General features: G+C 44.6%; 1 protein-coding gene and 1 long non-coding RNA gene across 4 annotated transcripts in view; one reads left to right on the top strand and one right to left on the bottom strand.

Moving 5' to 3' along the window:
• LOC140395088 (uncharacterized) overlaps positions 1–22,531 on the top strand; it is a 165,073-nt gene extending 142,542 nt beyond the window's left edge. Inside the window, exon 3 of one of the 2 annotated variants that reach the window (XR_011936101.1) lies at positions 22,069–22,531. This is a non-coding gene — a long non-coding RNA (uncharacterized lncRNA). Of the gene's footprint in view, positions 1–18,248; positions 19,037–22,068 lie in introns of those variants that run through there. The other variant, XR_011936099.1, reaches the window with a different exon arrangement.
• cactin overlaps positions 3,771–22,792 on the bottom strand; it is a 29,579-nt gene continuing 10,557 nt past the window's right edge. Inside the window, exons 5-11 of one of the 2 annotated variants that reach the window (XM_072482470.1) lie at positions 22,563–22,677; positions 18,983–19,175; positions 16,310–16,432; positions 15,638–15,697; positions 14,324–14,446; positions 13,069–13,340; positions 3,771–6,516 (exon numbers count right to left, since the gene is read on the bottom strand). In XM_072482470.1, the coding sequence (XP_072338571.1) occupies positions 6,026–6,516; positions 13,069–13,340; positions 14,324–14,446; positions 15,638–15,697; positions 16,310–16,432; positions 18,983–19,175; positions 22,563–22,677 (1,377 nt within the window). In that variant the 3' untranslated portion in view covers positions 3,771–6,025. The remainder of the gene's footprint in view (positions 6,517–13,068; positions 13,341–14,323; positions 14,447–15,637; positions 15,698–16,309; positions 16,433–18,982; positions 19,176–22,562; positions 22,678–22,792) is intronic. The other variant, XM_072482471.1, reaches the window with a different exon arrangement.

The following is a 22,792-nucleotide window of genomic DNA, read 5'->3' on the forward strand; positions in this document are numbered from 1 at the left end:
TCATTCGCTGACCTTAGCGGCCCTACATTGCTGTGAGCCTCTAGGTTTAACGAGGTCTGGAAGGTGGTTTGCAGGCATCACTTCCCGTGTCCTGCTTGCTGGGCTTGTGGCGATATCACCGCTGAGGGATCATTATGGAGGACGGACACAAAAACCCGTTGAGACTCGCCACAATGAGGCTCATGCATCAGCGTGTGCACTGGTCGAGCAGGCGAGTGGACTGCTCAAGACGTAGTCCGGTTCCTGGACCGGTCAGGGGAGCCCTCTAATACAGGCCCCAGAGGATGTCCCGCATCATAGTGGCCTGCTGCAGTCTGCACAACCTGGTACTGCAGTGGGGAGGGCAGGAGAAGATGGAGAAGTGCCACATCTCCTTGAATGAGGAGGATGTCGAGGAGGACAGTGATGGGCAACCCGTGGAGGAACAACCTTTGGTGATGGCTAGGGCCCGCATGGGGCGAAAGGCTAATGATGCCCTCATTGAACTCGGTTTCATGATGACCAGGACTAGGGTGTGAAGAAGACCTCTCCCATACGGGCAGAACAACACATCTCAGCTGCCCTCTCCAGGGTCAGGGGTCCCGGTGGGTTTCGCCACCGCTTGACGAGGTGGATAGATTCACACGTTTTCAGTCAATGCCATCCACATAACTAAAGAATGCTGGCACACATGAGGGTGGGGATGGGGGGCCTTATCCAGGATCGACATGGCATTACTACATCATCAGTGTGGGAGAGATATTACGCTGCCATTCTCACACTGCTCAGGGAGGGAGCAGAGTTTCCGGTTGGGGGTCCGGTTTGCGGAGCATGACACCACGAGACAGCATGAAGGCACATTATGGGCGATCAAAGTGATTTTTAATGCTAGCTAGTTATTACAATGCTGTCTTTTCTCCAATAGTACGTAGGTTCACCACTCAGTGCCTATCATTTATTATTAAACTTCACCCACCTGCTAGCCCCAGCAGCCACAGCTTATGTTGAGGCGGTCTGCTGACTTCCACGTCCTGTTGACTGAGGTGAGGTTGGCGGGCCGGAATCCCAGCCTGCTTTCGGACAGCAACAGTGTTGCAGTGCCTCCCTCCTTGGTGTATAGAGCTGGAGGGGTTTTGCTCACAGGGAGAGGGGTTGATGGGCTGGACGCCCCCAGGGTATCCTAGGTGGAAGGCCCTAGGCTGCACTCCTGCCGATCCTCTTCCTTTTGTGTTCCAGGGGCCTATGGCTCCTCGAAGGGATAGAGGGACAGCTGGTGTGAGATCCATAGGCCCCGCCATCCTCTGGCACTGACACATGGATTCCCACCATACAGTTGAAACCCCGGACCATGGAGCTCATGTCCTTAGTCATGGTCTTCACTGCAGACACCACCCTCACAGTTTTGGCTGTCAGACGGAGGCACTATCTACTCAGACAGAAGATGATGGGACTCCTCCAGTCGGCCTTGGCAGTCCTAGGAAGGATGCGGTCTCCCTTCCTGATTCCTGCAACTCTGTCTTTGCAGTTGTGGGATGACCATCAGCCTGGGGTTCAGCAGAGTCCTGGGCCCCATTATCCCTCCCAGTGCTGGCTCCCTAGGATGGCCCTGCCTCCGCCTGCTGTGGATTATCAGGTATAAGGAGCTCACAATGAGTGACCCAGAAGCATGCCTACTACTTAATTCCAGAGGTGGTATTAACTATGTTGGTGGAAGGTGAGGGTGATATATGTGGTGCCTCTTCAATGCTGGTGTCCAAGCTGTCTGCCTCTGAGCTGCTCAGGTCCATGGTGCCCAAGGAGCTTAGGTTGGTCCAGGCTGGTCTGCTGATTGACCTGCAATAGAAGGGAGATGTCAATAGTGCAAGACAGGGGAACACGGAGAGAAGAAAAGTCCCTCGCCATGGTTGGATGTATTGAGGGTTCTCACATTGATCCCGACCTCTCCCTCTGCACAGGCGTGTCCTGCTCATCGCCGGCAAGCTCAAGAGCTTGTTCCTCAAATGGGGTTAGAGTCTTGAGCTCTGGCATCACTCCTGCCGGCTGTGCCTGCTGACCCGTAATGCTCGAGTTTGTCCTGCAATGAGACAGATGAGTGTGTAGGCGGAGCCGTGACACGTCAGATGGGGATAAAGTGTGGCATGCATGGGAAGTGGGAGCAGGTATTTGAGGGCCACCGGAGCTACTGGGGGATTATGGGGTGCGAGTACAGTGCATGACAAGTGCTGTGATCCCGTGAGGTGGGTGGGAGTAAGATCACCATGGAGGTGTGAGGGCTGTGTTACGGGGTGATTAAAGGAGACATGAAGAGGCAGACTTACCTGACTGCACAAAGGTAATTCACCTTATAAGACACTGCAGCCCCGTCCTTCTTTGGAGTGAGTGAACTGATGCTGACAATCAGAGCCACAGCCTCCCAGGTGGGATTGGTCATTTTGCTGGATGGATGTCTTCCCGATCGTAGGTAGTGTTTCCCACCTCTGCTCGACCCTACCGAGGTTCGTTAAGGGCTCCCTCTGTAGAACGTGGTGCAGTCTTTCTGGCCGCCTTCCGATTGGACTTGGAACAAATGCTGGAGAGGCATTTAAAAGTAGAGCTCCACTGATTAGAGATTAGGATTCCCGGGGTGAGTGTATCATAGGCAAGCCGCTACAAGCATTGAGTGAATCATGTGGAGAAAAAAAATTGTTAAAGAGGCTGAATATACAATAAGTTTTCCCGCTGTCGGGATTCTCCCTGGTTTTCTCACCAGACCTGACACTTGGTTGAATTGAAAAACTATTGTCAAATTCCACCCGTGGTCAGACCAGCAGCCCATAACAGGAAAGCAAGTGCTCCTCCGGGTTCCACATTTAAATTACAGGCTCCTGCTACCACCCTGCACCCTACTCTCATCTTGATTGTTTACTTGATTGCTTCATTAAAATTTCTTTTTCTGTTATTTCTGTAATCAAAGAAAAATCTGCCTTACTCCCCAGTGAATTTTTAGTTTTTGCTGAATTGATCATTGGTGCTTCACTGCCCAGGAAAGTAAAGCTCCCACCCGCCCACTGCTGAATTTCCAATTTTCAGCACTGGACCAGGTATGATCATCTAAGTGCCCTGCCTAGTAGTTTAGGCAAAAATTGTCTTTGAAACTTTTTGATCGGTACAGTTGTTGGAATTCTGGTTAAATCAGCTTTTATTATTGTCCGGCTGCTTCCTTCACTATCAGCCTCTTGCTCTTCTTTCATTAATCCTTCTGGTGGTGGTGGTTGGTAACTCCAAACCTTCTGCACGGATATGTCTGAAGAACTCTAATGGTCATCTTTCGGCATTATTTAAGAGTTCTCTTGTTCGTCTGGCCTCAGTCAATTCTTCTTTGTTAGTTCTTTTTCTACCCAGCTTACCCATGGGATCCTTCTTAAGCACCACACTTCAAAGCTGTTGATTTTCTTTTCTTCCTCTTTCCCAATGCTCCAAGATTCACAAGCCTAATTCATCACTGACCAGAAATAACATTTCTTGGAATGTTGCTTAATTTTGTGAAAACACTTCTTTGGCTTGTCCAATCCTTTTCAGATTTCAGCAGTGCTTTTGATATTGGACGTTACTGTGATTCTTAGATGGTTGAATAGAGTTTGAATTTGCTTCAATTTACTGTGTTGTTGCATACTGGAATGTTCTTTTTCTGTCATTACTTGACAAAGTACAATCAGAGCGAATTAACTCAGACTCCAGAAAGTGCCACAGTATCTCTCAAGTTTGCCACCCCTGTCCCATGGTTTCTTCAGCAAATCAAAACGCAACCCAAATACCATAAAATTAATATTTTATTCATGTAAACTGCCAAATGCTAAAAAAGTGACTTATTTATTTTTTCCAATACAGGTATTCACAATTAATTTCAACTTATTTGCCTAGGTTCCATAACTATTTTGGGTACAGGGAAAATGAACTGCAACTCGCATGATGCATCCAACACAAAAAATTTGCTACAGTAACAAATACAACCCTGGTCCTTTTTGCCTAATTTTCACGTCACAGGTTATCGTGGTGGATTGTGTTGTTTCCTGGAATAGAAAGACCATTGCTAATTGAATGCACAGTAAGAATTTGCTAACAGCAGCTTAAAATTCCAGGGCTATGGTTCATTTCCAATCAAAATCCCAGCCATGAGAGCAGAGTTAAATCTTTGGCAGTCATTATCTATTATTTAGGAAATAGCTTCATATGCAATTTATTTTACTCCCGTCTTTCAAAGTTGCATTTTTAAACTGAGTTTGAAATAAATATTCTTGCCTGATCTATGTTCTCATCTGAATTAAGAAAAATGACAGACAAAAAAGTAATCTGAACAATTTGGTTAATTTTTATGAATACTCAGTTTAAATAGTAACTTTGGGGGGGGAAATGGTCAGTTTAGTGTACAGAATTGTTTCCTACTCCATTCTTCACTGGTTCAAAGTCACTCAAAAGTAGTGACAAAATCAAAAATTAGATCAATTACATTCCATATGATATTTGGTAATTTGGCAGGTAAATAGTTTCCTCCTATCACTAATCTTTACCCTATCGATATAAGCTCTTCATTCAGAATACTGGAATGTGACGGGGCAGCGGGAGACAACACTTCAACTGATCCAGTTAAGCTCAATATAGTTTTTACTGCAGGTAATTGCCATACAGGGATACAGCAACAATATTATCCATGCTGTAGATTTGAAGACCCAAAGATGTTGGATCAAGTTCCACTCTAGGACTCAAGTACACAATCTTTTCAAAGCAAAAGAGATTCCTGTTAAGTATCTCATTGTTTGTGGAATCTTGCTGTATGCAAACTGACCGCCAGGCTTATATAATAACCATGTGCGGAATCCTTAAGTGAAAAAAGGTATTATCGAATTGTAATTTTGTTTTTTTGCTAATACCAATCAAAATTCTATACAGTAAAATTTTTGTTATCCAGCATCTTACCAACCGGAATTTTGGAATTCTGGGGTTGGGTCTGTGTTTTAATTGGTAAAACACTTGCTGGTAATAGTTATTGGCGGTTTGTCCTCGTTCAGGTCTCAAGACTCCCACAGCTCTCAGCAATGCTCCCACACCTCGCATGAGACCTCAATACCTTCATGATCATCCTAGAGTTCTCTCATTGAGTGAAAATGCAGAACTCATCTTACACCTCAGTTAACTGGCATATTTAATTCAGTGGCACCTCCCATTCCCGGATCATGATGGATAAGAGATTTTCTTGTATTTAAAGATTGTTTGGCATCTCAGAATCCCAATGTATTGTTCTACAGTGTAAAGAATTATGACAGTGATATCACAGGATGGGTAACCAACATATTTCCGACGGAGATTAAATAAACTAGGTTTGTATTTCCTGGAATTTAACAGGTTATAGGGAGATTTGATCAATCAAGTCTTTAAGGTATTAAGGGGATCAAATGAATTGGAAGAAGCTATTTTCGCAAAGTAAGAAAATCTAGGGCTTAGAGGCAGCATTCCCTAAAAATTAGAACCAGACTTTTCAGGGCTGAAATTATTCCAAGGGTGGTGGATGTTTGGAACTCTCTTCTGTAAATGGTCATCGCTAGATCAAATGTTAACTTTAAAATTCAATTTGATAGATTTTTGAGAGTCAAAGCTGTGAAGGGATATGGGATAAAGGCAGGATCAGCCAGGAAACAAGTTCGAGGGATAAACAGATTACTTCCATGTTCCTCCTCAAAAGAGGGGAAAATGGAGAAAGGCTGAGTGCCACCAAAAGAAAAAGGAACCATAAACAAGTACATCCCAAATAATGCAAAAATAGATATTTTCGGAGCTTCAGTTCTTCCAGCTAGGCTGTATTTATGAACCTCTAACCACAGAAACATACGGAAAATAACAGTATGGCAAGGATTAAAATGAGCTCACATCATTGTGGAAAAAGTGCTTTACAGCCCTGTGTAGAAACAACACCCTTTTAAACTCTCTTGCAACACACATAACGGGTTGACAATCCCAGAAAAGGATACAACTTAAACATGATAAACAGCTATGAATCTTTACTCCGATACTTTTATCTTCTGTAGCGATATCTTTTGAAATGAAACCATAGCTGAAATATTCCATTGGCAAACTGACACCTGAAACCATGCCGGTGAGAGTATTCCCACTCGCGGTTCACAATTTTAAAAGCAATATCTTCATATGGAGGGCCTGCATGGAAGCGGAGAATTGCAAAGTCTTTGTTGTCCGCACATGGTTCAAGGAAATACTGTGGGGTTGCCCTCTTGTCAATAAGGTCTGGGTAAAATATGTTGAATTTGTAACCCTGGACAATCTTAGGAGGAGGATTGTCAAAATCATAATGGGTTTGGTTGTACTTGTTCCACTCAAAGCCTGTATGGACACGATTGAAGAAGCGTGGTTTCCTTGGACGATATTTGTCAGCCCAAAGGTACACTTTGCCTGTTAAGGGCATCTCAACACTGAACTGAGCTTCATCGGTTCCCATTCCTTCCTTGGCTTTGCGTACAAATGCGTCTTCAGCACTCTCACTGGCATCACCTACACAAAACAAATAAACAGACATGGAAAACAGAGGATAATTCAATCTGACAAAGAGTGCATTTATTACTTGAGAAACTATAGATCATTGTCGTAGATAAAATTAATCATTTAAAGTACAGATCCTGAATAAATGTCTGTATAGTCACCACATTAAGTGCTAGAACTGGATGCTCAGGAACAAAAGAATAGCTTGTAAATATCTTAATCAGATCATTATTGTCCTTTTTTGCTTGCTTCAATCCAGAACAAGGGATAAAGTTGGCATATAAAAATGACAATGAGGACTTCCGGTGGCATTGGCGAGCAGGGCGGCCGCAACAACAAGAGCTCCCGCCGGTGGCTGCAATTCGCGGCGATTTTGGGGAAATCCCCGAGTCCTCACGCACTCCCCGACTATTGTCGGCCTTTGGGGCCGTCACGAGCAGCCAGCGGGGCTGGTTTAAAAACTGGTGAAGAACCCCGTGCGGGTGTCGGGGGCTGAGGCGCTGGGCCTGGCGCAGCAGGTTAGAGCAGCGGGGCGGAGCTACGAGGAGGCTGAGGCGGCAGGCCCGAGGCCAGGGCACTATGTAGGGAGGGTGTTCCACGTCGGATGGCTCCCACCGAGGAAGAAGAAGGTTGAAGCCTGGTCCCAGGGGAGCTCTGGGTGAATGCAGAGGAGAAAGAAAGAAGGTTTAAGGAAGTTTGGTGAAAGTTTTTTTTTCAAAAAAAGAATGTCAGATTGATGAAGGACAGAGGGTGAAGGGGGAGAGAGGAGAAAAGAAAGAAGATAAAAAACAATAAGCCGCTAAAGGATGCGAAGAGCAGCGTCGAAGAAAGGAGGAATCACGGGTTCGCCACCGAAGGAGAAGACGAGAAAAAGTGTTGACAGGATGGCGGAAGCCGAACGACTTACGGTGGAGAAGATGACCGAGGTGATGGCGGTGGAGCTGGAAAAACAGTTTGTGAGGCACATGGAGGCCTTGAGGAAAGAGACGGCGGTCGTGTAGAGGTCACTGGTGGAGGAGGCAATCGGCCCGATGAGGGTGGAGGTGGCAACGGCATCGGCCGAGGTGAGAGAGCAGGGCGAGAAGATGAAGGAGGTGGAGGAGGCTGTGACACGACACAGCGACCAGGCCACCTCGATGGGGGACAAGCTGAGGAGGGTGGTGGAGGTTAACAGAGGACTCCGAGCGAAGCTGGAAGACTTGGAAAACCGCTCAAGGCGGCACAATTTGAGAATTGTGGGCTTGCCCGAAGGGACAGAGGGCCCAAGGCCAACGCAATAAGTTGCTAAGAAGTTGGCAGAGCTGATGGGGGAGGGTGAGAGCCCCACCCTGTACGAGCTAGACCGAGCTCATCGGTCATTAAGGCCGAAGCCCAAAGTGAACGAGCCGCCAAGGGCAGTAATTATCTGCTTCCATAAGTTTTGCATGAAGGAGAAGGTGTTAAGCTGGGCGAAGCAGGAGCGCGAGGTGCCGTGGGATGGTATTGTGGTTCGGATCTACCAGGACCTGACGGTGGAGTTGGCAAAAGGACGAGCGGCGTTTGGGTGAGTGAAGGCGGCTTTGTACAAGGGGGTGCGATTTGGTGTGGTGTACCCAGCGAAGTTGAGAGTAACATATAACGCCAAAGACTTATATTTTGAGACAGCGGAGGTGGCTGAGGCGTGAGGGCAGAAGGCTTGGGACAGACGCGAAGAGCGGAACTGGAAGAGAGACTGTGGACTGTGTTTGAGCGGCTGGAAAATGTACAAATGTTACAACTTTCTTTTCACGGATTTGTATTGAAATTTACTTCTCTTTGCATTGTTAGAGTTCAAGTTAATGGCGTTCTGTGTTGCGACGGTTAAATGTTATGTTAGTGAGTTGTAGGGGTTGGATGGTTGGGTTTGTTTTAGAGTTTCTTTCTCTGGGATTGGGTGGAAGGGTGCGAGAGGTCTTGGCGGGGGGAGCCACCCGCGCTAGCTAACTAAAGTCAGTTAGTGAACGGGGGTGAGGTGAGAGGAGGGCTGCGGACTTTGGAGCCTGGATAGCAGGCTTCAATGGGCCTACGAGGCGAGCAAGAGGGGGTGGAGGGATGGATGTTGGGGGATGTTTTTGTAGGGGGGGGGGTTCGATGTTAACAATGGACAGGAGCGGGTCAGGCTTATGGGGCAGGGCCCGGTGGTATGACGATGGTGGATAAGAAAGGTGGGGGGGTGGTGAGAGACCCCCAGTAAGGATAGGAGGGTTAGGAGGTCCGGTCAAGGGTGCTTGCACATCTTAAAAGTTTGAAAGCTGATGTAGCAATGCTCACTTGAGGGTGAAGGACCAGGTGAGACATAAAAAGGGCTGGGTCAGCCAAGTGTTTCACTCCGGATTTCACTCCGGATTTGATGGAAGGGCTTGAGGGGTAGCGGTGTTGGCCAGCAAAAGGGTACACTTCCAGATGGAGAAGGTGGCGGCAGATCAGGAAGGTAGATATGTGATTGTGGCAGAGGTGCCGGAGGGGAGATTAGTGGTGCTGTTAAGTGTATACGGTGCCAATTGGGACGATGTGGGATTTGCGAGGAATGTGTTTGGGGCTATTCCCGACTTGGACACGCATGAGCTGATTGTCGGGGAGGGACTGGAACTTGGTGCAGGAGCCAAGGTTGGACAGATCACGGCCGCACTCGCTGGTCCCATCGGGGGGGGGGGGGGGGGCGAAGGCGCTGGCTGGGCTAATGGTGGAAATGGGAGGGGTGGACCCTTGGAGGTTCCTGCACCCAAGGGAACGGGAGTACTCGTTTTTCTCAGCGGTCCAAAAGGTATACTCGCGGATCGACTTTTTTGTGGTGGGGAAGGCTTTGCTGGCTGGAGTCAAGGGGTCGGAATACTCTGCAATTGCAGTGTCAGATCACGCTCCACATTGGGTGGATATGCTGGAGTAGGGGGCAGCGCAGAGACCGGGGTGGAAACTGGATGTGGAGCTTTTGGGGAACCAAGTGTTCTGTGAGAAAATTGAAAAGGTAATTAAGGAATATGTAGGTTTCAATTGTACGGGTGAGGTGTCGAAGGCAGTCGTCTGGGAGGCTCTAAAGGCGGTGGTGAGGGGTGAGGTAATTTTGTTTAAGGCCAGGGTGGACAAAGAGGAGAGGTTGGAGCGGCAGAGGGTAATAGATGAGATGTTGGAGGTAGATAGGAGGTATGCAGAGGATGGGGACCCGGCGAAGCTGGAAAAGAGGAAGGAACTACAGGCGAGCTTCGACCGACTGTCCACCAGGAAGGCGGTGCGCCAACTGAGACGAGCAAGGGGTGCAGTTTATGAACATGGAGATAAGTATGTTAGCAGGTCAGCTCCGGAGGGAGGCAGCGGCAAGGGAAATTCTTCAAGTGAAAGATAGGACAGGGAAGTTGGTGGTGGCTCCAGTGCTGATTAACAAGGTTTTTGAGGAGTTTTATGAGAGGTTGTACAAGTCAGAGCCACCCGGGGGAGACCGTGAGATGCAGGAATTTCTAGATGGGTTGGAGTACCCGAGGCTAGGGGAGGGGGACAGGGCTACATTAGAAGGAGCAATAGTGGAGCAGGAGATAAAGGATGCAATTGGGAGGATGCAGTCGGGGAAGGTGGCAGGGCCGGATGGGTTTCCGGTGGAATATTAAAAGAAATTTAAGGATAGGCTGGCACCCCTGATGGTGGGGATGTTTGAGGAGGCGATAGGGAAGGGGGTGTCGCCGCAAACCTTGGGGCAGGCATCGATTTCACTGTTGCTAAAAAAAGATAAGGATCCGACGGAGTGTGGGTCGTATCGGCCCATATCACTTCTGAATGTGGAAGCAAAAGTGTTGGCGAAGGTACTGGCGGGTAGGCTGGAGGAGTGCCTCCCGAAGGTGATAGGGGAGGATCAGACGGGGTTCGTGAAAGGGAGGCAGCTGTTTTCGAACATTAGGAGGGTTTTGAATGGTGTTATGCACCGGGGGAAGGGAAGGAAACAGAGGTAGTGGTAGAATGGGGGTAACCTGATGGCAGTGCTGGAGCGGGTTGGGATTGGACCAAGGTTTGTGAACTCCTATTATATAAGGAGCCGAAGGCGAGTGTCCGCACAAATAATATCAGTTCGAGATACTTTTCTCTCCACCGAGGGACGAGACAGGGATGTCCTATGTCCTCCCCCCTGCAGTTTGCACATGCGATTGAGCCGTTGGCCATCGCATTGAGAAGTTTGGGAGCATGGAAAGGAATTGTGCGGGGGGGGGGGGGGGGGGGGGGGAGAAATAGAGCTAGGGTGTCCTTATATGCCGACGACTTGCTGCTGTATGTGTCGGAACCGAGTGCGTCGATAGGAGGAATATTGGAGCTACTGCGGGTATTTGGGTCTTTCTCGGGGTACAAGCTGAACCTGGACAAGAGTGAGTACTTTGTGGTGTCTCGGCCGGGGGTGGGGGCAGGGGAGGGGGGGCTGCCATTCCGTAGAGCAGGGACTCATTTTAGGTATCTGGGGGTGCAGGTTGCCCAGGAGTGGGGGAGGCTTCGCAGGTACAACATCACTAGTTTGGTGGGGAGAGTGAAAGCCGATCTGGCAAGGTGGGACGGCCTTCCTCGGTCACCGGCGGGTCGGGTACAGGCGGTTAAAATGAATGTGTTGCCGCGATTCCTGTTTATTTTTCAATGCCTACCGATTTTCCGGCCAAAGTCTTTTTTCAGGGAGATTGAGGGAACGATTACCTCATTCATATGGGGAGGGAAGGTGGCCAGAGTGAGAAAGGTGCTGCTACAGAGGGGAAGGCAGGCAGGGGGTTTGGGTCTCCCCAACCTGTTGTACTACTACTGGGCGGCGAATGTGGAGAAGGTGCGGAGCTGGGTCAGAGGGGTCGATTCTCAGAGGGTCAGAATGGAGGAGAGTTTGTGCAGGGGGCCGGGGCTGAAGGCACTAGCAACAGCGCCGCTCCCGATAGCTCCGGGGAAATATTCAGGGAGTCCTGTAATAATAGCTTCATTGAAAATCTGGAGGCAGTTTCGCCAACAGTTCGGGTTGGGTTTAGGGTCAAGGGAAATGCCGATTCGGGGGAACCACAGATTTGAGCCAGGGAGGTAGGATGGAAGTTTTCGGAAATGGGAAGAGAAGGGGATTAAGACGCTAAAAGATTTGTTTCTTCGGGGTCGGTTTGCAGGATTGAGGGAGCTGGAAGCGAAGTATGGGCTAGAGCAGGGAGAAGTGTTTAGGTACATGCAGGTTCGGGATTTTGCCAGGAAGGAGATAGAGCTTCCCAGAGGAACTGGCCTCCACATTGCTGGAGGAGGTGTTGGCGACAAGGGGACTGGAGAAGGTGGCAGTGTCAGCGGTGTACGGAGCTATTTTGGAAGAGGATAAGGCACCACTGGAAGGGATCAAAGCAAAGTGGGATGAAGAGCTGGGAGAGGTTATAGAGGAGGGGGTCTGGTGTGAGGTGCTCCGCAGAGTGAATGCATCCACCTCATGTGCGAGGTTGGGGCTGATACAACTGAAGGTGGTATACAGAGCGCACCTCGCGAGGATGAGCCAATGTTTTTTGAAGGAGTAGAGGATGTGTGAGAGCGTTGCGGGGGGGGGGGGGCGCTAATCACGTTCATATGTTTTGGTCCTGTCCAAAGCTAGGGGAGTACTGGAAGGAGGTGTTTAGGGTAATTTCCAAGGCGGTGCGTGTGAAACTGGACCCGGGTCCCCAGGAGGCCATATTCGGGGTCGGACCAGCCAGGGTTGGAAACGGGTGCAGAGGCATATCATAGCCTTCGCCTCATTGATCGCCCGAAGGCGGATCCTGCTGGGAATGAAAGCAGCCTCTCCACCCAGTGCCCTGGCGTGGCAGGGGGACCTGTTGGAATACTTGACCCTTGAGAAGGTTAAGTTCAAACTGAGGGGAAGCTCGGAGGGGTTCTAGAAGTCATGGGCACCATTTATTATGCACTTTCAAGAACTGGATAACATCGAACATTAGTTGGGGTGGAGGGCTGCGTAGATTAAGGGTGACTCTGGGTAATCCTGGATTTCTTTTTGTCATTTGTTTATGTAAACATGCGGGCTGAGGGCTGGTGAGCGGATGGGATCGTTGTTATTATGGGGATTGACATATCTTGCTGATTATTGTTTATTGTTGATGGGTGTAAATGCGGGAGAAAATGTGAAAAAGGAGAATAAAAATATATATTTTTTTAAAAATGACAATGAGAAATAAATGATTGCATGAACAAAGTTTAACAAATAAGGACACGCTTACAAATGGGATTTTATTGTAAGTGGCTTAAGTTGTGGACGGTGGTCTGCAAATAGGGAGACTGCTAGAGTGGAATGTGAGAACAAAAGGTACCCTATTGTTGCTTTTGAGAGTAGAAGCACAGGAAATTAAATGAACAAAGACAAGGGTCTTGCCATCTCTTGTTGAGGAGAAACCTTGGGCAAGGAAAAGGGACATTTCAGACACTCTGGTGCAAAAAAGGTTGTGTAATAATCAAAAATTGAATCGCTGTTCAAAGATAATGCAAATGATTAGAGAACGTTTGTGGTGTGAGGCAAGTTTATAAAAACACTTCCAGAATTTGCAAGATTGTTTAGTCAGTAGATTCTTCTCTTACCTGTCACTTGCAATTGCTGTCTTGCCATCATTAATTTTTGCAAATCCTCTTCAGCATCTACAATGTGGGTGTCCATAGGTAGTTCATGAAGGCTGAGTAACTTTGGGCTGTATTTTCCAGCATCGTAATCATCCAAGCTCTGTTGAATTAGATCCTCCTCAGTGAGCACTGCTTCCCCTTCAGCTTCAGGCTCTGCATTCTCCTCTTCTTCATTTGGTTCTGAAACTCCTGAGGCAGAAGTGCTTGGTGCTTCCTTGTCTTCACCCCCTGACCTGCAGGATGCAAATAAAAACGAGAACCCCATTTTTAAAATTGTGGTGGCTGGTAGGTCGTGAAGTTGAAAACACTTCCAAATGTATTATTCAATATGCGAGCACCATAAATGGTTTCATTAAGTAGGGAAAGAGAATATAGTCCACAGCTTTGCCAAAGCAGACTGAAACAGGATTGATTCTTCTTGTGGGTACATCATTAATAATAATAATAATAATATTTTATTGTCACAAGTATGAAGTTACTGTGAAAAGCCCCTAGTCGCCACATTCCAGCACCTGTTCAGGTAAGCTGTTACGGGAATTGAACCCGCGCTGCTGGCCTTGTTCTGCATCACAAACCAGCTGTCTAGCCCACTGAGCTAAACCAACCCTTCTTGTCACCTGAGATGGCCTTTGGTACAACAGTGTGAAAGACTATCTTGAGGATAATCAACATCAAAGTAGGGTCTCTGTACCATTATCAATTATAAACTTTGAATCCTTTACAAGGTTGATTGGAAAAGAACGACAGTACACATTTTGTCAGATCAAAGAGCAAATTCCAAACATCAATAGTAATGCTTTTATTCTATAAGCTGGGAGTTCTAATCTCGACGATCTGCAGCAGTCAGGGCAGAGAGCGGTCAAAAGAAAGTGGCATGGTTAAAGAGAATGTTGGTGGAGACAGAGGAGAAAATCTGTGAAGCTAAGTGAAGCCAAGTGGAAGGAAAAATAGTAAATAGAATATGTGAAACAAATATAAAGTGAGAGAAAGCAAAATGGAATTCCAAGAAGAAAGAATTTGTGACTGATGCAATAGGATTAACTGGAATGTAAATATTTAGTGTGTGAAGCTGGTTTTAATTAGTTCTTGTATTACAAGACCTGAAACTCAATTGAAATGTGTGTACACCAATGGGCCATAAAATGGGCTGTTAACAACTCTGGGCCTTTAGAACAGCCACATACAGCATAACACCTCAAAATCTAAAGATACATACTTGTCCTTGGGAATCTGAGGCTCTTTCTTTTGAATTCCAAAGAAGGGTTCACTTTCACCTCCTTGATTTTGCTTCAGCATGTAAAGATTCTGATGCAATTCATTTCGGTTCATTTCATCAATTCTAACGGAAACACACAAAATATTTAAAGTGAAACTGCAAGTACAAAGAAAAAAATACAATTTGTGTTTGCATTTCTAATACAATATGTATTTGCTACTTTCCTGTGTAGACAGACATTGCAATAATGGAAAAGGCTATATTTTCTCCCCACAGCAAAAAGAGAGATTCAACATGAACACTCCCAAAGCACAAAGCTTCTGCGCATTGCATTGCCACTATAAGTTAATGGTCTTGTATGCCCAGAAGATGAGCAAACTTATTCCACACTAAATGTGGATATTTCACCATCCAGTGTTCAATTATTATTTGGGTCAAGACACCACAGCTGTGCAAGATCATACTGCACTGTAATATTCAATTTGGAATTAATGCTCCAATTCAGCTGAAATCAGCATGCGATATGGTCTTGCTATTCCATATTATTTCAATCATTTTTATGCTTCAGTAGATACTAGAATTGACTGTTGATATAGGTTAATTCGCAGTGGCTTCAATTCTCCTTGATTATAGACAAGATCTTTCATTTCATCTCTAGTGTTAAGAACAGGCGTTCATCTGGTTTTTTTCAGACACAGGACTGACGGCCTGTTCCTGCTGCCACAAACTCTCCGAAGTCTCCTCCACTTCAGTAATATCACTGTGTTTGTTTCAGTTCTTCGTGTTTACATGCTCTAGGTGTTGCTGGTGGTCAGTAGTCCAATTTCTGTATTCAATTAGTCATGGTGATTTTCAGATATCTATGACATAGCACTTTGAAAATCACTGTGACCAATCCAATCGAGAGACTGCCAAAGCATAAAATAACTTCCAACGGTACCATGGATGGTGATGGCTAGCACGAGGGGACATAGCTTTAAATTGAGGGGAGATAGATATAGGACAGATGTCAGAGGTAGGTTCTTTACTCAGAGTAGTAAGGGCGTGGAATGACCTGCCTGCAACAGTAGTGGACTCGCCAACATTAAGGGCATTTAAATGGTCATTGGATAAACAGATGGATGATAAGGGAATAGTGTAGATGGGCTTTAGATTGGTTTCACAGGTTGGCGCAACATCGAGGGCCAAAGTACTGCGCTGTAATGTTCTATATATACAACGAAATGTAATTTTCCAGGAAATATTTTAAGGAAAAGATTGAAAAAAATCCTCATTTCTATGGCACATTCCTTTAACCCTATAAAATATCCTTACCCGAGTGGAAGGTTCTCTGCATTAGAATTGCCGGTTGAGGACACATTGCTCTGATCTTTACTGAAAAATTACACAAGTAAATGTGAGTGTGACAAAATTTATAAAAATATATCTTCTGCAAATACATCCTGGTGAGATGACTTGGTTGAAAATGGTTTATATTCAACATATTAAGTGTGCTTTGAACAGAACCCAATTTCTACAATAGCAAATAGTTCGACAGAATGGAATTATCAAATCGTAGTTCTGTCCCCTAAGCATCCTGAAGACAATTCTCCAGGATAATATGTTGGCTGTAGAATTATACAAGGCAATAATAAAGTGGTTCAGACAAGTAGGTCTCATCAGTTCATTAGCATTTGAAATCAATGATGATTTACTGCCATCAATACATTTGAACCGGTTTACTGGAAGAGATTTATTCTTTTTCCAGCAACTTTTTGTGTTAGTAGCATGCATAATGAATAATATGGAAATAGTATTTATGTGCATCGGTTATATTTAATCACAAAACTGCAAGACTGACTCCAATATGTAATTTCAGTGTGATAGTTTCCAAAGAATGCTTCTAATTGAAGAAATGTTAGTGTGTGTGATTCAAGATTCAAAAATAGGTGACATTAACAGCTCTCACCCTCTGCAATAACCATACGTGGAACAGAAGATACGTACTTGTCCTTGGGAGACTCTGATTCTTTCCTTAGAATGGGAAATAAGGGTTCACTTTCCACTCCCTGCTCTTGCTTCAGTTTGTAAAGTTTCTGCCGCAGCACATCCTGGTGCCTTTCACGTAGTCTGGCGGAAACACCACAAATGCAAATACAAAATAAGTATTAATTTGTCCAAATAAAATAATAACATGGAGGAAACAACAAGGAAGTTAGATAAAGGAGAGCCAGTGGACATGATATATTTAGATTTCTAGAAGGCCTTTGACAAGATGCTGTACAGCAGGCTGTCAAATAAAGACGGGCTCATGGTATTAGGGGGAAGGTATTGGCATGGATAGAGAATTGGCTGGACTGAGAGAAAGAGAGTGGAGATAAAGGTTTTTTTTTTCAGGATGGCAGCCAGTGACTTGTGATGTTCCACAGGGGTCAGTGTTGGGACCACAACTATTCACAATCTACATTAAAGATCTGGAAGAAGGAACTGAGGGTATTGTTGCTACGTTTGGAGAAGATACAAAGATATGTAGAGAACAGGTAGTGTTGAGGAAGCCGGGGGGGGGGGCTGCAGAGGGGCTTGGACAGGCAAGGAGTAAGGGCAAATAAGTGGCAGATGGAAAAGTGTGAGGTTATGCACTTTGGTAGGAAGAATAGGGATAGACTACTTCAGAAATCTGAAGCACAAAGGAACTTAGGAGTCCTAGTTCACGATTCTCTTAAGGTTAACATGCAGGTTTAGTTGGCAGTTAGGAAGGCAAATGCAATGTTAGCATTCAATTCGAGAGGGCTGAAATGCAAGAGCAGGGATGTATTGCTGAGGCTTTACAAAGCTCTGGTCAGACCCCATTTGGAATATTGTGAGACGTTTTGGATCCCGTATCTAAGGAAGGATGTGCCGACCTTAGAGGAGCTCCAGACACGGTTCACAAAAATTATGGGAACGAAGGGCTTGTCATATGAGGAGCAGTTGAGGAGTATCGGTCTGTGCTTGCTGGAGTTTAGAAGGATGCGGGGCGGGGATCTCTTTTAATCTTACAGAACTCTGAGATAGAATGGACATGGAGATGTTTCCTCTAATAGGAGAGACTAGAACCCGAGGGCACAGCCTCAAATTGAAGGGACAATCTTTTAAAACGGAGATGAGGAGGAAAGTCTTCAGCTAGAAGGTGGTGAATCTGTGGAACTCATTGCCGCAGAAGGCTGTAGAGACTAAATCACAGAGTGTATTTTAAGATAGGTTCTTGATCAATAAGGGAATATGGGGAATAAGGCATGAGAATGGGGATGGGAAACATATCAACCATGATCGAATGGTGGAGCAGACCCGATGGGCCGAATGGCCTAATTCTACTCCTATATCTTATGGTCGTATAATGAACATTTGTCATTTCTCCACCAAGGTACCATTTGCGTTCTGAATTGTTTCCTGTACTTGTATATTAATGTTTTGTACTCAAATCCCCAATGAGCAGCATTTGATACATTCCTACCGTTTAAAAAAGATTCTGATTTTCTATTCTTCCTACAAAATAAATAGACAGACATTTCCCCACATTACACTGCCTGTCATCTTCTTAACACACTCACTTAATCTGCCTACATTACTTCACAGATACTTTACGTTTTCCTCACAGCTTACTTTACCACCTAGCTTTGCAGAAACCTGGGTACATTATACTCGATCCCAAAAATTATTACTCTACGTTTTAAATAGTTGAGGCTCTAGCACCGATTCTTGCAGCACTCTACTAACAAAAGGCTGCCAACCCGAAAATTATCTAAGTATTCCTACATTCCATCTTCCGTACTTTAACCAATTCCCTATCTATACCAATGTTACCCCCAACCTCATGATCTCATCTTTTGCAATGGCATTTTGAGTAGCACTTCATAAAATATCTAAAAATCCATATATTTATCATAGATTATCATTGAATTTACAGTGCAGAAGGAGGCCATTCAGCCCATCGAGTCTGCACCGGCTCTTGGAAAGAGCACCCCACCCAAGGTCAACACCTCCACCCGATCGCCATAACCCAGTAACCCCACCCAACACTAAGGGCAACTTTGGACACTAAAGGCAATTTATCATGGCCAATCCACCTGACCTGCACATCTTTGGACTGTGGGAGGAAACCGGAGCACCCGGAGGAAACCCACGCGCACACGGGGAGGATGTGCAGACTCCGCACAGACAGTGAACCAAGCCGGAATCGAACCTGGGACCCTGGAGCTGTGAAGCAATTGTGCTATCCACAATGTTACCGTGTTCCCCTTTATCTACCAAGCTAGTTACATACTCAATAAACCTTTGATTTGTCAAACACAATTTTACCACTTTCTTAAGGATTCCTACATTTTCCCGATGACCAATGCAAAGTTAATTGGTTTGTTGTTTCTTTGTGACCTCCTTTATTAAACAGCAGCATTAAATTGGTTACCTTCCAACTTTGGAAATGTTCCAGGATTTTGAATGATCACAATCAGTGCATTCCTTATGTCAGCAGCATATAAATGCACAATTTGCCACACTGCTTGAAACCCAAATTGATGATGGGGCAGATAAATGCAATTAAAGGCTATTTGCTTGCCTTCAGCCTGTGGAGTCCAAATTCTGACAGACATTGCTCATTATAATTTATTTTTATTGCTCTCTACCAGTTGTGCTCAGTCCTACCTGGCTCTGGCCATATATGCCTTGAGTTGTTGCAATAAAGATTCCCAGTAGCCAATGTCCAAATTCGAGCCACCAGTTTTGATTTTTGCCTCAATGTTCTGGTACAGTGCTTGAAGCTGGTTGTAGGTTTTCCCTTTAAATACCGACTGGACATCTGTGCTCACTGAAGTGTTGATTCCCTCCCGTCTCTCGCCTTGAGAAGAATGAAAAAAAAATGATGAAATAAAAATAGTATCCTTACAGTCACTTTGCTTTGAATACAATCGTGTATGGCTAATTCTAGAGCAAGGAACACGTCTGTGCAGTGATTCTTACTCAACGTGCAGCTGTTATCATCTACCAGGGCTTGCACATCAAGATGCCTTGCATAATATGTCAAAACTTGCTTTTGTAACTACTGTTTGTGTTCAATTCTATGCTGAAGGTGTTCCTGTATCAGGACCAAATTTGATGACTCAATTATTTGTTAATTTTGAATATCCAGAATTTCCTTGTATAAAACTAGGATTGTTTTCACATGGAATCCCATCTTGCAAGGCCCATGAGAACATTTAGAGGGAAGGGCGCATTATGATCAGTGACAACACCAATGGAATACTTTTAAGTGGTGATACTATTGTATGCAGACTCATAAAATTGTTATATCTGTTACTTACCACGCTATTAGCCATTAAGTGTGCCCGAATAACAAAATTAAGAGGTTTAATAGCGCTCAAAATCATAAGCAGTACGGACATTGAGGAAAGATCGAAAACCAAAGGACACCGATTTAAGGTTATTGGTAATAGATGCACCAATGACATGAGGAATAATTATTTTTTTTACAACACAGAGTGGTTAGGATCAGAACTGTGCCACCCAAGAATGTGATAAACAATTTGCAGGACCATGAGGAAAGCCAGAAGTGGGAGAGCTGGAATGGATATGGCAGGCTGATTTGAATGGCATTCTTCTGTGCTGTAATTCCACAATTATTTTATGTGAACTGTGGCACTGCTCACAGACAAAATAAAGCAAATTGTCCCTTCCAAATAATGTACCCCTGCTTCTATCTAGCTGTTTAACTGCTTTTCTTCAATTTTTATGCACGCCTCCTCTCATTTATTGCATTGGCCTATTAATTATTGGAAGTTTTATTTTCCCATTTTCTTTCTGTAAATCTCACCCTTAATTTTACTCTCCATATGCCTCTCATGTTCTTTCCTAAACTTAGTATGCATATTTGCAGCTGAAATAGTGGTTCAAGATGTTCCTCAGCTGAGAAGGGAATTTTGCATGGGTCTGGCCATCCAGCTCCTATGAAGGGAGTTTCTGTTAGGCTATTATTGAAACCTACTCAATGCTGCCAGGGACTGGGTCCAGGAACTTAGACCTGTTGCCCGAGACTTTCAGTGTCTTGCACTATGTCTCCTCTGCCAATATTCTTGGCATGAACTGCACTGTTTACTGTACCTTTCACAGCCAGCACAAAGCAGTAGCAACAGTCTCACTAGAGATTAAGATCAAAACATAGTAAACAAATCCATTTGTGTTAAGTTCCATTTTTTAAATCATCTTGAAAGCTGTAAACCTAAACTTGGAATTCTGCAAATGGTTAACAGTATGATTTCATGTTACACATAGTTTACCTTTAGAATTTGTGTATTTGTAGCTAATCATATTACATGCTGGGCTTTGCCAACCCTAAATGTCTGTCAGTCTTGGGAGTTGTGGAAATCAGAAGAGAGATACATGTTTAGACAGCTGGGAACATCTTGATACACGTTGACCTGGACTGGTACTGAAAGTAGCTAAAAGAGTAGATAATGCAGATATCTATGGATTAGTCCAGCTAGATAGGGTGAAATCATAAAGGAACAGAAACAGGGAGAGAGCAGAGGGAGAGAGACAGACAGACAGAAGGAGAGAAGAGGTTGAGCTCAACAAATCTTTGCGAAGTATCACCATGTGTTCCGGGGTGTTGTCTGCAAAAATGTTAACAGTATGTTTGTCTCTGTATCCAAGAACTCATCCGAACCATACATACACTGCACTACAGCTTTTGTCTATATTATTACAAAAATACACATCCTAATTGTTTCTTATAAAAACAAACAGGATCACGGCTTTATACTCAAACCACAACAAGTGAACACTGAACAGTACTGGAGGGTTATACGTTTTGTTTGGTTCTCTATGATATTCAAGCTTTCGGTTTATTGCTTGTAGTAGCTCTTAACAGTTTTGTTCAGGCAATTTCTCTTTGAATCCATGCTGTATTTGTGGTGTAGCTCTTAGATATTGCAAATGGTTCCTGTCATTGTGTCTAAATAGAAAGCACAAAGGTACAGACAATCTCACAAACAAGAGCATGAACCTAATCTCTGGAGAGACAGACACTACAATCTTGAGCTGGTCACCATTACTTTGGCTCTCCCTTGGCCAATCAGCTTTTGTGCCAATTTGCTGCAGGGTCACACATTTAACACCTGCCTGGGAAACATTAAAGTTCAGGGCATAAGTGTTTTATGGTCACCGAGTGTCCTTGCTGTCCTACTGTGCTATGCTGCCTGCTCTTCCTATCCATCAATGAGTGACCAGGTGATAAGAAGTCTCACACTAGGTTTATCTTGCCTCAAGTATGTTAGGCTTTTCCTTTATTTAGTTCCAAAACATACAGGAGTTGAGGGCACTGCCTGGCTGTACACAGGAGTCCAAAAGAGATTTTTTTTTGGGAGGGGGGCAGAATCATAAAACAAAACATGCATCTTGAAGAAGAAACTCCACAATATGAGTATGCAATTGCAAACTGGAGGAAGTGACCGATATTTAAATTAAAAATATGCTTAGTCCAAAGAGGGGAAACAATCAACAGTAGAAAAAAAGTGAAAATGTTAATAAAGTAACAATGCACAGTGAAGGAATATGAAGCTACTTAGGAGTTGCATGAGAGGAATTATGTTTTGCAGATGGATAAACAAGATCACAGAAACCAAGATTTTTGCAAACAAACTGGATTACACAGAAGGGAGAGGCTTATTTCCTTAAAATAAAATGGATTTTCATTTTAGTAGAAAAACAACAAATCGTATTTTGCTTTATTACAGAAAACATTTATCAGCAATTCTGTACTGCAGAGGAATTGCCTCAGTGGAGCAGCCATCACCCTAGGTGATAGAACTTGTTTCGTGAACAACTCCTAATTTATTCGATAAACATACCACTTGCTCAAGGTTTCAACTGGCTTTCAAGACAACCTTTGAAGCTGGACGTCATGCAATTGGGGATGGTTTTCTGCCACTTTGGATTCCTAATTGAGTGGTGGGATTTTCAGTAGAGGAGAAACAAGCAAATAAAAGATCCATTTAAGGAAAATTAAAAATACAGAGGTAGATTGAGAGAGATATTAATAGCAAAGCTTTAATAATTAAAGGAAGCGGGAAAAGATTTTACTTAAGCATAAGGATAGACAATCTTGTCTAGGTAGCTACGTCATCACTTAAGTTTTACTGTTGCAAGTGCACAATGGCAAATAAAGATTTCTGCAAAACAAATTCAGTGTTGTCCATCCTCTGTATATACTCTACTACTTTCCCGTTACCTGGTCCTTTTCCTGAAGCTTCCAGCTTTTTCAGGTTACTTATTTCATCCTCAGTAATGGTAGTCATATCTCTCCAAAAGTCAGCATTTTTCCCCTGCTCCAACTCCATGTAAACCTGAAGAAAAAAAAATCAGTCAATCCCACAAGGATCTTCAACTTACTCCTGATTAGACCATATTAATATTTCTAAATCAGATAACAGTCTAATTACTGGAGCATGTTCCCTTGAG

This window comes from Scyliorhinus torazame, chromosome 18 (genome assembly GCF_047496885.1).
Source record: "Scyliorhinus torazame isolate Kashiwa2021f chromosome 18, sScyTor2.1, whole genome shotgun sequence".
In the NCBI taxonomy this organism is placed as follows: domain Eukaryota; kingdom Metazoa; phylum Chordata; class Chondrichthyes; order Carcharhiniformes; family Scyliorhinidae; genus Scyliorhinus; species Scyliorhinus torazame.